Source organism: Etheostoma spectabile, chromosome 16, assembly GCF_008692095.1.
Source record: "Etheostoma spectabile isolate EspeVRDwgs_2016 chromosome 16, UIUC_Espe_1.0, whole genome shotgun sequence".
Classification (NCBI taxonomy): Eukaryota; Metazoa; Chordata; class Actinopteri; order Perciformes; family Percidae; genus Etheostoma; species Etheostoma spectabile.
In genome coordinates, this window is record NC_045748.1 from 19,456,854 (window position 1) to 19,470,431 (window position 13,578).

At 39.5% G+C, this 13,578-nt stretch overlaps 1 protein-coding gene across 1 annotated transcript; it reads left to right on the forward strand.

Moving 5' to 3' along the window:
* Positions 1-4,403: 4,403 nt before the first annotated feature.
* On the forward strand, positions 4,404-12,603 carry gdnfa (glial cell derived neurotrophic factor a). Its single transcript, XM_032540021.1, has 3 exons — positions 4,404-5,154; positions 6,049-6,279; positions 9,722-12,603. The coding sequence occupies exons 2-3, from the start codon at positions 6,075-6,077 to the stop codon at positions 10,267-10,269; spliced, it is 753 nt and encodes a 250-aa protein (XP_032395912.1). The 5' UTR covers positions 4,404-5,154; positions 6,049-6,074; the 3' UTR covers positions 10,270-12,603.
* The last annotated feature ends 975 nt before the right edge of the window (positions 12,604-13,578 follow it).

Consider the following 13,578-nt stretch of genomic DNA (forward strand, 5'->3'; position numbering starts at 1 on the left):
CACACACACACACACATACACACACACACACACACTCCTGCTCGAGCATACTTTTGCACGCATATAATCTATGCGTGAATGATGCCAACAAATACTGAAATGAAAATGTTTGAGCAGTGACTGAAACAAATGGAAATACTGCTCTGAATGCCACAATGGCTGGGCATTTGGCAGCGTGCCACATCTGAATTGTAGCATGTCCTAATAGATCAGCTGAAAGCTATGTGAATCCCTCAGTATCTGCCCTGACTACCTGCTCTCTGTCTCTCCCTCTCTGTGCCAAGGGTGATCCGGGGCTCTGCGCCCACTGACAGCTGAGCTCACTCTGGCAGACAACCGGCACTCCTGCACACAACTACATGCAGAATACAGAATGAGAGGCCACTGTCATGATCGGCATTAAAGCCAAAAGCACTGCAATGTGGAGTTTGAGTTGCTGTGCATAGTGTGGACACAATTAAAGGAAAATCTATAATATAATGCAATCTACGAGGCCTGAAAAAAAGGAAGACCATATTTTATGGTTGTGTTGGGATGGATTTCATATTCACTTTTCTTCTTCCCTGAATAATTTCCCATTGTTTTATTTTAAATAGTATATATATACTTTTTTAAACAGCACAAGCTTGACAGATCAACACAACCAATAAAAAAAAAAAAAAATTCACAAAATAAAGTTTGATTATAATTATTCTTTTTTCTGTAACACCTTTAGGAACAACACACAAAGTGATGGAAAGATTGTTCAATGGGTGCCATTAACAGACTGGATTGAAATGAGATTTTTAAGTATAACTTAAAAATCCAAATACTGATGAAATTGTACCCTGAGGATCTCTTAAGATCTCATAGAAACTCAAATGTTAATCATCCAAACCACAATTATGCTTTTGAATGAATTGTTTTTGCCTTCAGTTTAGTTATATTTATGGCATTGTCTTTCTGGGGAACTCGTCATAGTGTGTTGAAATATTTTACTAATCAAAGAAGACGTTGCAAAGTTGAATAAATAAAACACGTCAAAAAATGTCTACAGCTGTCCCTCTTTTATTGCATATTACATGCAACAGTGACTAATAGAATCAAGAGGCAGAAAACACATTATTTTAATCATGAACAGGTTCCCTGTTGTTGATTTAAACAAGTCATTATTATGGGATATACACACAAGAAGACAAGATACCCAAACACAGAACATTGATTAGCTATTTGTTTTATATTAGGTTTTACAATTCTATTTGTATATTAAGCTGAAACAGCTGAAGCGATCTGGATTGTTTGTCTGAATATTTTTATGTGTTCATATAAACTCTGTGGGGAGTGATTGTTATTTCCATCTGAGAGCCTGCCATTGCTCTGTGAGGGCTTGAAGTCTTGACATCAAACATTGAGATGCTTGTCCCATCAGTGGCAAAAATAATGAAAGAGGGCTCTTCTGTGTATGTGACGCGTCTCTTCCTCACACCACATGTGGTGATGATTCGTTCAGCTTACTCATGTTTCTCCTCCCAACAAATTAATATGTATTATAGTCACTCAAGAATTCAGCTCAGGGGACTTATGACACCATCCGGACTGTGTAGCGCTCTCACATAAAGGAACTCTGTGAGATGGGTCTATTTTCAGTGACCATTATCGTCTCAACTCTGCCTGTACGAGACAGAGGAGGGTCACAGAGGAATCCTTTGGTGAAACTGCTGCACAATATCAATAAACAATTTGGCCCCTGTGTGTCACATCTCTGAACAGGCTGTGTCCCAGCCTAAGATGTCATATGCAGTGTAATATTATGTGAAATCTGTTCCAGATATTAATCAAATGTATTAAAGCTAACCAACCAAAGTCATAACAATAAGGAAGGTAACAGGATTGATGGATCAAGTCAGCTGATCCATCACAGACTGGTGGGAACTGTTTCCTGTGCTATTATTTTGCTTCATACCATATGTTAAAATGTCATTTGTATTACAATTACAGCTGAGACTAAAAATAATTTCCATTATGGATCATTCTGCTGATTTTGTCTTCCATTAAAACAGTTGGTCTGTAAATGTCCACCATGGTTCCTAAAGTCCAAGGTAAAGTCTTCACATTGTTTGTTATTATCTTCATATATATCAAAGTATTAAAATGGTTGCTGATCAGTCATTTCTGTTCAATAATGGACTTATTTTAGTTCATTAGTTTTAGCTCTAATATTATGTGTGATATTGTGATATGTGTGATATGTAACTGTGTGATATTCCTCTACAAATGCAATTAAAGTGATTTTCCATCCATGGATATTAATACAATACTATTAACACAGAATAAATAACAAATATATCACCATTTATTGCAGTTTTTATATATGTATGCAAACATAGATGTATTATCATTATTATCTGTTTATGTATCATATAGTTCCATATTCAGATATATAGTACATATGGATATGTATAATAGCCATTTTATAAGAGTTTGAGGAACAAAGCATTTCATACACTCAATAAGAAATGAATGTAATTCTGTTATTAGAAAATCAATGTTCTAACTAGATAGGTACTTGTAAATGTAAGTAGCAGCAGATTTAGATTTCTCAGCTCCTACTTCACTAAAAGCATCCTGATGCACTTTAACTAACTTTGAAGAACCACACAGAGTTCTGACAACACTCTGCTTAGCTTTTAAATGACTCACTGTTTAATACTGATGTACTGTATGCCAGTTCACGCTACATTCATGCTTTTAAACTTGTTTGTTTAAGTTTGATTTCCTTTCATTCATTCTTTTAACCTGTTTATTCCTGTTCAGGGTAAATGGAAGCCTGGAGGCTATCCCAGCATGCACTGGCACGGAAACATTGCACAGAGCTGTTATCAAAACAATGTAATGTTCCTGCTGAACCAACAAATAGTTTTTTGTTAGTTTGTAGAAAGTGGTTGAGTGGTTATAGTGTGGCTGAGTTGTCCACTTACCCTGAACTCCTGCAATGCTTCAGTGAGGGCATGAGGGCAGAGAGAATTATGACTGCTGATGTGAAGGACCGCTGCAACACCTAAATCACAGAAACTGGGCTCAACTTCAGTTATGACAGAACAGCTCATATACAGAACATCCAGGTCATTCAATTTAAAGTTTTGTCTGAAACTTGTTTTGAATGAAGATGACAAGGCTATTAAATACCCTTTCCTTAAGACATTAGTTAAATAACCCAATTAATAGCTGAGAAGTGGATCTGGTCCAGTAACAGCAGGGCAGAAATAACAGGAAAAGTTCACCAGTGATACACTCTGAACATAAACTTATTCTAAACACCAAAGATATGTTTTGCCATTGTATAAGAAACAATTACGCTGTGTAAAATTAGGTAAAAGTCGAGGCCGAGTGAACATAAATTTACAAAAACCAATTACCTGAATCCTGTCAGTTAATACAATGAAACCATGTAAGAACATGGCGGAAAGGAATCCATACAATGAGGACTTGGCTCAGTCACATGCAGATACTTTAAGAATGGGTAGGGCACACATAAATTGTTTGAAAAAAACATGTATTGACAAGAAGCTTCAGTCCATAAGCAAATAAATGTGAACCGTATTACCGCTGAATAACAGATAAGTAAGAATGGATTTAAAGTGTCAGTGCTGGGAGTTCTCTCAATTTATTGAACAGCCATCTTTAGCGGCATTTCACATGTTAAATTAAAACCAGAAAGCTTCTTGGAAAAGTAAGTGTTTAGTTGTTGGAAGGAGCCGGTCTCTTTTGGCACATAAACACAAAATGTGTTTAATTCTTAAAGGACTGTGGAATTCAGTTATGCAGAAGATGAAAGGCTGGTGTGAAACTTGTAAATCATGAAGGGTGATGGAAAGGCTTTCTCAGGTGCCACATCTTATAGCTGGTTCAGTCCTTCTTTTGTGGTCTGTGCGTGTTGCCCCGGGCTCACCTAGACAAGAAACCGCTTATTGAATGACCATGCTTCAAGGTGTGTATATGAGTATGTAATAAATTGACCACATTATAGGTTAACATAACCTATCAAAGTATCCACTGTGCCCTGAATGCTCTTCTCACGTATTTACAAACAGGTTCTAGTAAATAGCAAGTGAAGTGGGACTCTTACATTTGAGATGCGTGTTGCCATCAGACAGAACTTGACACCGGTGCGCAAAGAGAGCACGGAGATCAGGTTAGAAACATGCATTGCAACAGAACATCTCCAAATCGCATTCCGCATACTGAAATCTAATCCGAGGACATGAGGATGTGTGACATAATCCCCAAGACATCTGAAAACTGCGCTCCTCCAAACGGGGCTCCAGGGGTGGTTTGGAGAATTATGTGGACCTCTGTTTGCTCTTGCGGGGATATATAAAAGAGGGGCGGACACCAAATGCCCCAAACGTCAGAGCGCACTTAACTATAAATCTCTCCAAACTGCTCTCTGCGCCTGGTGCGGTGTTATGCACAGACATCTGTCCTGCTTCGGTCCAGTATGAGGACAACGCGTGTGGAAACTCTTCGAGCTGCGTAGACACTATCTGAGCCGGAGAAAAATGGAGAATAAATACCCCCATCTGTGTCGTTTACCGTGTCAAGATATTATCAGATGTTGGCGATTATGAACATTTAACGCAGCTCTGGATATAACGGTAACATTTAACAGTTTTATCAAGAGGCAGACAAGGGCTCCTTGCGCTTTGGGAAACAGATATTGTGCACCTTTTGCGCCCCGCGTATGCGCTGGAGACGCTGATGTCTTCATTGGACTCCATTCACACGGAGATGGTGGAACTCTCTCGGATTTCCAACGTGGAAACGTAGCATCCAATTAATCAGCGACTGCAACTGTACCCCGTAAGGCGCAGTGGCACTTGGTCCGCTCTCTTGAACACCTACCATTGGACTCCAAAGTGTGGAAAGCCGCATGGTTTGGTTACTGCGCCCGAACGGAGTATGAAAAACACACCTGGTGCAGTTTTTTTTTTAGCTGTTATTTCTATCAGGACATGAACCGAATTTAAACTCGTTTTACGGACATTTTCGGATTGTTGCTGTTAAACGATTCATGCAGCTGATTCAGCTTGGGACACTATATGAGTCGCGTTTTCTGGTTTGGATTTTAATAATAACAGCCAAGCGAGTTTCAGGTCTGCATGGGCCATATTTAAGGTGAGTAATGCAACATAGGCCTATTCGTTTAATCATTTGAGAGTGTAAAATAAAATATTTTCATGTCCTCAGATTATTTGTGCGCATAGGGCATACGAGCCTCACTTCAGTAATTTTCGTTGAAATAGCAAATCAAAATGAAAAATGCAACTTGTGCATTTGTTAGGATTTTTGCATGGCACGTCTAAGGCCAGTATTTATCCATGCATGGCTGTTTAGGTTTACTGCAGGTTACTCAACATGCCATTAGACATTGTCACGTAAGCTTTAGGGATCGCCATCTGGCCAACTCACACTATTATTTAGGCTATCGTTGCCAACACGCTTTGGTGCGTGCTTTGACCAACGCAGGTTTTGTGTGAGTCGCACCCTCCATGCCTCATTACAACTAGCTCAATCCCAACAACAAGAATCATCTTATAATATCTTTATTGCTTATAGGTCAGTAGAGAATAAATAGGAGGCTGCTGGTAATCGCAAAATGTTTATTTTAAAACAACATACTTTTACGCACATTACGCATTAGTATTCCTATATTTGTGTCTATGTATAACTGGACATTGTAGTGTGCATAAAATACTATTTTTCACTGTGATTAATTTATTTTGAATTTTCTGGCATGTTTACTCTAATAACTAACCCCATCATGAGTCAGAGACAAAGTGAAGATCAAAGCTTCTTGACGTGATGATGACACAGTTATTAATACAGAATGAGTCAGGGTAAGTCTGGCCACACCGTTTCAAACTCTTTGATGACTTCATTAAAACCAAGAGTTGGCCTAAATTCTGATAGGACTGCGGTTATATTTAGATTATATTTATTTAGTTTATTTCGAATCAGTTTTGTTGTTTCTATCTATTTCAAATAAAATAGCCTCTCTTATTGTTGCAGCTTTCATCATAGGAACTGAGTCTAAGATGAAGTTATGGGATGTTTTGGCCACGTGTTTGTTGCTCCTGAGCTCTGTTGCTACACGGCCTCTGTACCAAAACACTCAGCCAGCCAAGAGGACTTATTTCCCCAGCAGCTACAGTGATTCTGCATCCCTGTCTCTGGAGGACGAAGAGACAGCGTTCCAGCGTGAAGACCACAACCTGCAGGAGATCTCCATGGAGGATCAATGTAAGGCACATGGCATGTTTTGAGAAAAAAAACATTTAGTGATGTGCAGTCACTGTGATAGTTTCTTAAATAGCAGATGATTGGCCCACATTTGGCCCAATTGGTGAACATGTGTTGACTGTTGAGAGGAATAGTATATAGCTGTAACATATAGCTCATACTGTAGGTGGCATTTTGTACAAGGGCAATTCAGAAATGATATGGTTTGCTGGCCAAGTAATTAACACCAATTACACTTGATAAACAGCAGTTAAAGTGACAGCCAGGGCTGAGCAAACAGTGGAGAGTCCTACATTGATAAGGCTCTCACACAGGCAGGTTATCAGATGGAAGATCTTAATTTGTGTTTTATTGCTGCTGTGGGTTACATCACACTGATGTCAAAACAAGGCAGTAGCGTGAATAAGAGTATGAGCAGCTCTGATCCCAGAGGTCGCTCTCTACATTTCCCCTTCTCCCTTTGTTTATGTTCACCTCTGCCTCTAGAGACCCGTGACCTTTACCCATCTACCAAAAGTCAGAAATCATGGTTTTTAGAGAAAGCAGTGTGAACCAGGTCGTAGGATTTTCAAGGGAAGAGGCTGGACAACACCAGGACGTTTGAAGCATCAAGTGAGAGTTCTGTGTTATGCTCATTTTAACAGCAACAGTGGGCAGGAATTTATTTTTGTTTGGATCAAGGTGACACTGTATTATCTTCACAAAGATGTAGACGCAGCCAAGAACTAGATAAGGAATGGAACATTTGGACAAATGTTTGTCCTGCCACCTCATATTCTTGTTTGGACCGTGGTGACATCACTGATGTGCTTTATAACCCAAGACCATTAACTGTGCAATAATACTGTAAACAACACTGTAGCTCCAAGAGGGGATGGGTCTTTTGGTTTGCGGGTGTCAAAGAAAAAGATTTTCTTGTATGTTTAAAGGCTAAAATGTGCAGGCAGCAGCTGCACGAGGAGACTGATATTGTAGTATTTAGCCAATGACTGCAAAATTATGGCACAATTTGCAGCATGCTTCGCTTGGTTTGCCTCCACCGGCAGTCTGTCAGCAGGTGTACACTGTAGTCACCCTGCCTGTCAGCTGACATACAATAAGAGGTGTCTAAATCAAAGGGCAGGTGTGTCTAAACAGATTGGCCCAGGCTCACCTGATATGCAAGCAGCGGCCCAATCAGCTGTGGCACGCAGGCGGATCGGATGGCCTTTGCGCTGCCAGAGGAGCAGGTAAGACAAGAGAGATTGGTGACACTGCAATAGAGAGGCTGTGTTAACCACAACACCACCTGCCAGACATCGCACACCGCGGCCGTGACTTCTTGACACACATGCATACACTCACAGACACATGCAGTTAATGTAATTAGAGTTGGACCAATTGTTTAATTTCAGAATATGTCCTTATGATTCTCATGCGTAAGTTATTGTTGCCAGACCTGCAGCCGTTGGAATAGGAGAGACTTAACTCCATAATAGAATCAACATGTAACACAGGAGGGTCAAAGACTTTTAGTCAGTCCTCATTGCTCCGTGTAGCAGATGGTGGAGCTATCCTGGTGCACGTTTTGAGTTTCGAGCAGACTACAATCTGCTTCATATAATTGACTCAAAGCATATGATTTTATTTTATTTGGCCTTTGAAGTCTTAGAATTCTAAAATGACATCCATGAAAAATTTAAATGACTGAAAAGCAATCTCTTACTGTGTCTCTTTGTAGTGTAATTGATCTGTTCTACTGTATTAATACATGCAATTGGTGTGTAAAGGCAAGGGGTAAACTAAAGCGGGTTAGCTTAACAACCTTTAACGACTCAGGTTTTTTGAGTGTCTAACCTAATGTAGGCAGCGTGCCAGCCCATGTTATGAATGCAAAATCGAGTCTACAGATTTTCTTCTTCCCACTACAACAATAAATACAATACAACAATACTTAAAATGAAATTGACAACACTCTTACCTTGAGCCTCCAACTCATCCCTGTGAAAAGAGTCAAAGCAGGGCACCTGCATGTCGATATGAACAACTGTGGACCGTTTTCTGCATTCCTCTGCCTGAGACTTATCCATAAATCAGAATGCACTGTTTCTGATCTGCACATTTGAGTATTTATGGACATTGTCTGCATTTGTGTCAGCATGTATTTTGAATTGATTTAATAGAAGTGCATTTATTCAATCCTGCATGTTATGTAAGTATCTTTGTTCAGGCATTTAAAGGAGTATTTCAACATTTTGTGAAATATGCTTTTTCACTTGATTTGCAATTAACAGTTAAATGAGAAGATCAAAGCACTCCTACATTTTTACAGATTAAATAAACAAGATATAATTATCTTTAGAGGTAGGCGGGTTTTGCTATTGGACAGAGCCAACTGCCTCCCCAAGTCTCTTCCTTTAAGTCATTCCTTATTCCCCAATATGTCATTGTTTGGTTTATGAACTTTTTTCCATTCATTTATTGTTTGTCTCATCTAGAGTTGCAAAATTCTGGTAAGATTCAAGGTGGAAACCTTCCATGGGAGAAAAAAAACAGGAATTTATGGAAATATTGAGGTTATCTGCCGAGGCTTATTTAAAGTATTATAGGCAGATAAGAACTAATCTTTTTATTGTTAACACAATCCATTACTTTGTAAAATTGTGTGACAAAGAGTGATATTAGGGTTTAAAGTTAAACAACTAATTTATAAAAGAAATGTTAATGAAGAATGAATTGAAACAGATTAATTAAAACTCCTCATTTAGCTCAATTAAGCTAAATCCCACATGGTAACCGCTAGCTAGCAAAAACTAGCAGAAGGTGTTAAGTTTTAAACTGTGTACTTTGCTCTATCTGCTGGTTGACTGAAATCTCATACAAAATACATTCACTGCAGTAAAATAATCAAAACTTACATGAAAGCACGTTTTTGGCCCAGACGGTGTAGTGTTGGCTGTGCATGTGATGGGAGAATGCCCTGTGCATGCGGAGGGTTGTAACTTTGCTTTAAAGGGATATTGGCCAATTACTGTATCTGTACATGTGATGAAAGAGTGTGCTGCTAAATGCAGTGCATAGTTACAATTAAATTGGCATACTTTTGACCAAAACCTGCCATAAGACCTTGTTTTCCTTTTTTATGTGTATTTTCCTCCAACTAAGTTCATTATTAAGTTTTGACCCTTTGCAACGCTAGTCTCATCTAACACGACGGGATTTATTTCTTACTTTGATCAACTCATATTTTCAATATAATATTTTCTCATGTTTTAAGTGTCACCAGTGTTTTTAATAAGTTTGTTTTGTTTTTTTCCACAGGGATATTTAAAGTTGAATACAGTCTTTGAAAGCACTAGATCATTGTTAACCATGTCGGTGACATTTCAGAATGTCCATGTCAGTGATGAAATTATTTTAATAGCAGTTTTATAAGTGAATTGGTTCCTTCTGTATCTTTCAGACGACATTGCCGGTCCCTATCCAGAGCAGTTTGATGATGTAATGGATTTTATTGAGGCTACCATTGGCAGACTCCGGAGATCTTCAGAGCCCACCGGGGGATCCAAGGGACGGAGGGAGCGGAGACATAGGGGAGCAGCAAACACAGGAGGCACGAAAGGCGAGAGGAGAGGACATGGCGACAGGAAGCGTGGTCGTAGTCGAGGTGGTAAAGGAGGGCGAGGCGAGAAAGGGAAGGAGAGGATATCAGTGCAGACACGAGGCTGCTTGCTAAAGGAGGTCCACCTCAACGTGACGGACTTGGGGTTGGGCTACCAGACTAAGGAGGAACTGATCTTCCGGTACTGCAGCGGCCCCTGCGTGGAGGCGGAGACCAACTATGACAAGATCCTCAACAACCTCACACACAACAAGAAGTTGGACAAGGACACGCCCTCTCGCACCTGCTGTCGACCAATCGCTTTCGATGATGACTTATCTTTCTTGGACGACAATGTAGTGTATCACACGCTGAAGAAGCATTCTGCCAGGAAGTGTGGCTGTGTCTGATGAAGTGACGGACAAGACCATCATCAGTAAACTAAGGATCACCTTTACAAGCTGGTGGGATCTTTGTTTGCAATGGGCATAGGAGATCGGAGCGGTGGTGTATTGTCTCTCATTTTTGCCAGTAGTGGTCAAAGACAATGGAATTGCCGTTAAAGAAGCAAACTGTACACTCAACTTTTACAGTCCACGCGCAGTCCTTTACAACCCACAGGAGAAAAGACACTGTTACACTTCCATATTTTCTAACCGTGCGGTCTATAATGTAACAGTGGGAGAAAAAAAACTACTAAGTTGGCTTGTTTTTTCATGGAGGAATTCATTTTCCCAGGATCATCAGTTTTTCCATAGCTGACTGACATAAAACGTGAATGAATGGTGAACGCGAAGATTTGAGGAGTATATTCAGCTGCAGTCTAAATCACTTCCACTGCATAGCCTGGATGTTCACATTTACATTCAGAGCCAATGGATGACAAATGCCACACCACAGTTCAGCAAAGACTTTTGGTGCAACGCATCTACATAAAATCATATACATATAGTACATACATACATACATACATACATAGATACACACACACACACGTGTGTGTAAGAGGTATATTTATTAAGATGCAAATTAACTTATTGTTATTTATTTCAATCCATTTTATGAAAGAAATTGTCATTTTCCTATTTATTTTAAAGCTTTGTCCTGGATAATGCCAATGTGGAGCATTTTCTCAAGCAAAATCTAAAAAAGGTAATCCAGAACTGCTAAATACTCTCCCACACATCCTAATGATGCTTATTTGCTTCACTTAGATTCCAGAGTTTCTCAATTCACGACTCCAATGGATCATCATTAGTTATCCAGTTAAGATAAGGATAGAAAGAAACACAGAGAAGGGGACCAATAGAAGATTTGTGATTGAATCGATTTGTTGTTTTGGAGAATTTTGAGAGACGACAGGGTAGATTATTTGAGGGACATTTCACCTAATTTTCTTCAATGTGACCATGCCAACACAGGGGAGGACTTCAGATGCTGCTCTCTCAGCAAATTGCTTTTTGTTGTTTGTTTATAAATACAATTGTCAGTTTAATAACCCAGAATATAATTAATGTCACTCCAAACAGGAGCCATCACATCTTTAAATTAAAATCTAAAATCAACATGAGAGTAGTGGTCTCTCTGAGGATCTGCAGGTGCCTTTTAGGATCCACGTTTTGATGCCCAGAGTACAGAAGCTGCTAGAATGCCGGCCTATCCGCATGCATTACCCAAAACCTCAGTCAGCGTTGCAGCAGTTCCTGTCCCAATAGGCTTTAAAGTTCACAAGCCTGCTTGTGTTTCTGTCTCGACTTTGACAGACCGGGTTTACTCCCTGAAAGGGGATTTGAAAGTGATCCTCTAACATGAGTCTAAACCAAATATCCCTGTAGGCAAAGGCTTGTTGGTGAAGGCAGTTTAAGGAAGATCTAGCAACTGTAGCGGCTGTCATCGCACAACTGATGTAATTATCTAAAGACTAGACGCTTGGACGAAAGAATATGTTTTGGAATTACAGAAAGAAGACGAGGGGTAGCCTCAACATGCTTTCTACATGTAATAACTTGTTCAACCAAGTTTATTCTCAAACTATACACAAGTATGAATCCAGGAAAACAGGAGGCTCTTTAAAAGCAAGTTGCTTTGCCCATCAAGACCCTGCGAGGGGATTGTTTTAAGTGGAACAAAGAGAGCCCTTGGGTAGGTCTTGATGTTAGCACGGATTAGGGACCAAGGTATCTGTGCCCACCCAGCAGCAAGCAAGCCAGCTTTACTGTGTAATCCCCCTCCACACAGAACAAATCCACTGCATCAAGCTGAATTTAGGCCAAACACTACACAGAGGAGAAAAAACTCAAGCTTTTATCACAGCATACCTCATCAATTGGATCATCTTCCCCTTTAACAACTGATTCGTCCATAAACCTTTCCAGATGAGAATGTGCAGTTAGGAGACTTCCCAGAAGCCTTAGAATGCTTAAAGTGTGTAAACTGTGACCACTAGCCCTCTCATCTTCATGACTGTTTGCTCAACTGTTCCTTGGCAATTTTAGGCCTCTGGTTTGGATTTAAAGGTAAACAAGCAAAAGGTAAAGATGCAAGGGAATCCTCAGTGTTAAATAAAAGTAGGGAATGGATTATTATTTTTTTTTTTCACTCATTGTCTCAACACCTCTGTGAAAAACCTGTCATGTCGTCTCACTTGTTTTGTGTTACAGAACCAAAGCTCTCTGCAAACTTTATTTTTGTACAATATGCATTTTATAACTTTTTACAGAATTAAACTTGTTTCTATTAAATGAGTGTGTCTCCTGGTATTCTGCCATGTACAATAATGCGCCGGTGCCAGATGGTAAAAATTTGCCTGTAATGTGTTTACACAAGCATCATGTAAAATTGAGGATGAAAATTTGAGAGATGGCCTCTGTGTGGCATGCATTCCTGAACATTAGCCCAGGGTCTTACAGTAAACAAAAGCTAGCCGTAAAGCTCCATTGAACAGTAAATCAAGGCACTCAAGAATTTTTCCACTGTGCAAAGATCTGTAAATGCTGACGAGAAGATGACAGCAGTATTAACAGTAAGTCAGTAAGGAGGGGCTAAAGGTGTGTATACAATGTATAGCTAAAAGGTATGACAAGCCGTTTCCAAGTCAAGTCTCCATTCTTGTAATACAAGTCACAAAGTTAAATTCCAAATATTTCGGGATTCTGAATACTGACCAGTTTTTTAATCAACAATGTTTAAATGCTTTTTGTTTTAAAAAATATGGTATGTCTCTTTGGTGCTTAGGCTTAATAATTAAAACAGCTCTTCTATCAATAATGGATGAAATGACCATGTGTATGTAAAAGAGGTTACTCAAAGCGACAGACGTACAGAGAATTATCACCCAACTCTGTAGCTCTACGGAGCGCTTTGGCGTCTTTCAGCTCATTGGTTTTGGTTGTATGGTCCACAACTTGAGTGCTTTTTCCATTTCATCGTTTTTCATACGTAGGCCACTGTTAAAACTCTAAAAAACCCATAAGGCAGACAGAAAAAAGTAGCTAGCTAGTTCACTAGCTGGTAAACATAGTGGAGCATTTAGCAGCTAAAGAAACATTTCCCTCAGGAGTTGGTTGGGGCCAAAAACAGAGATAAAAGACAGCAAATATTTACCTGGTGTCTTGAAGCATGGCTCTAATTAATGTTCATGTAACTTGCAAGTAAATTGCATGTGTTCACTAGTAACTAATGGGCTTGTGCCACAGACAGGGACAATATTGAAAGAAAAA

What these genes read in the sequence shown, in the direction of transcription:
- gdnfa (XM_032540021.1), top strand. Translation starts at nt 6,075, where the DNA reads ATGAAGTTATGGGATGTTTTGGCCACGTGTTTGTTGCTCCTGAGCTCT. An exon ending in GATCTCCATGGAGGATCAAT is followed by an intron (nt 6,280 to 9,721) that starts GTAAGGCACATG and finishes TGTATCTTTCAG; the next exon opens with ACGACATTGCCGGTCCCTAT.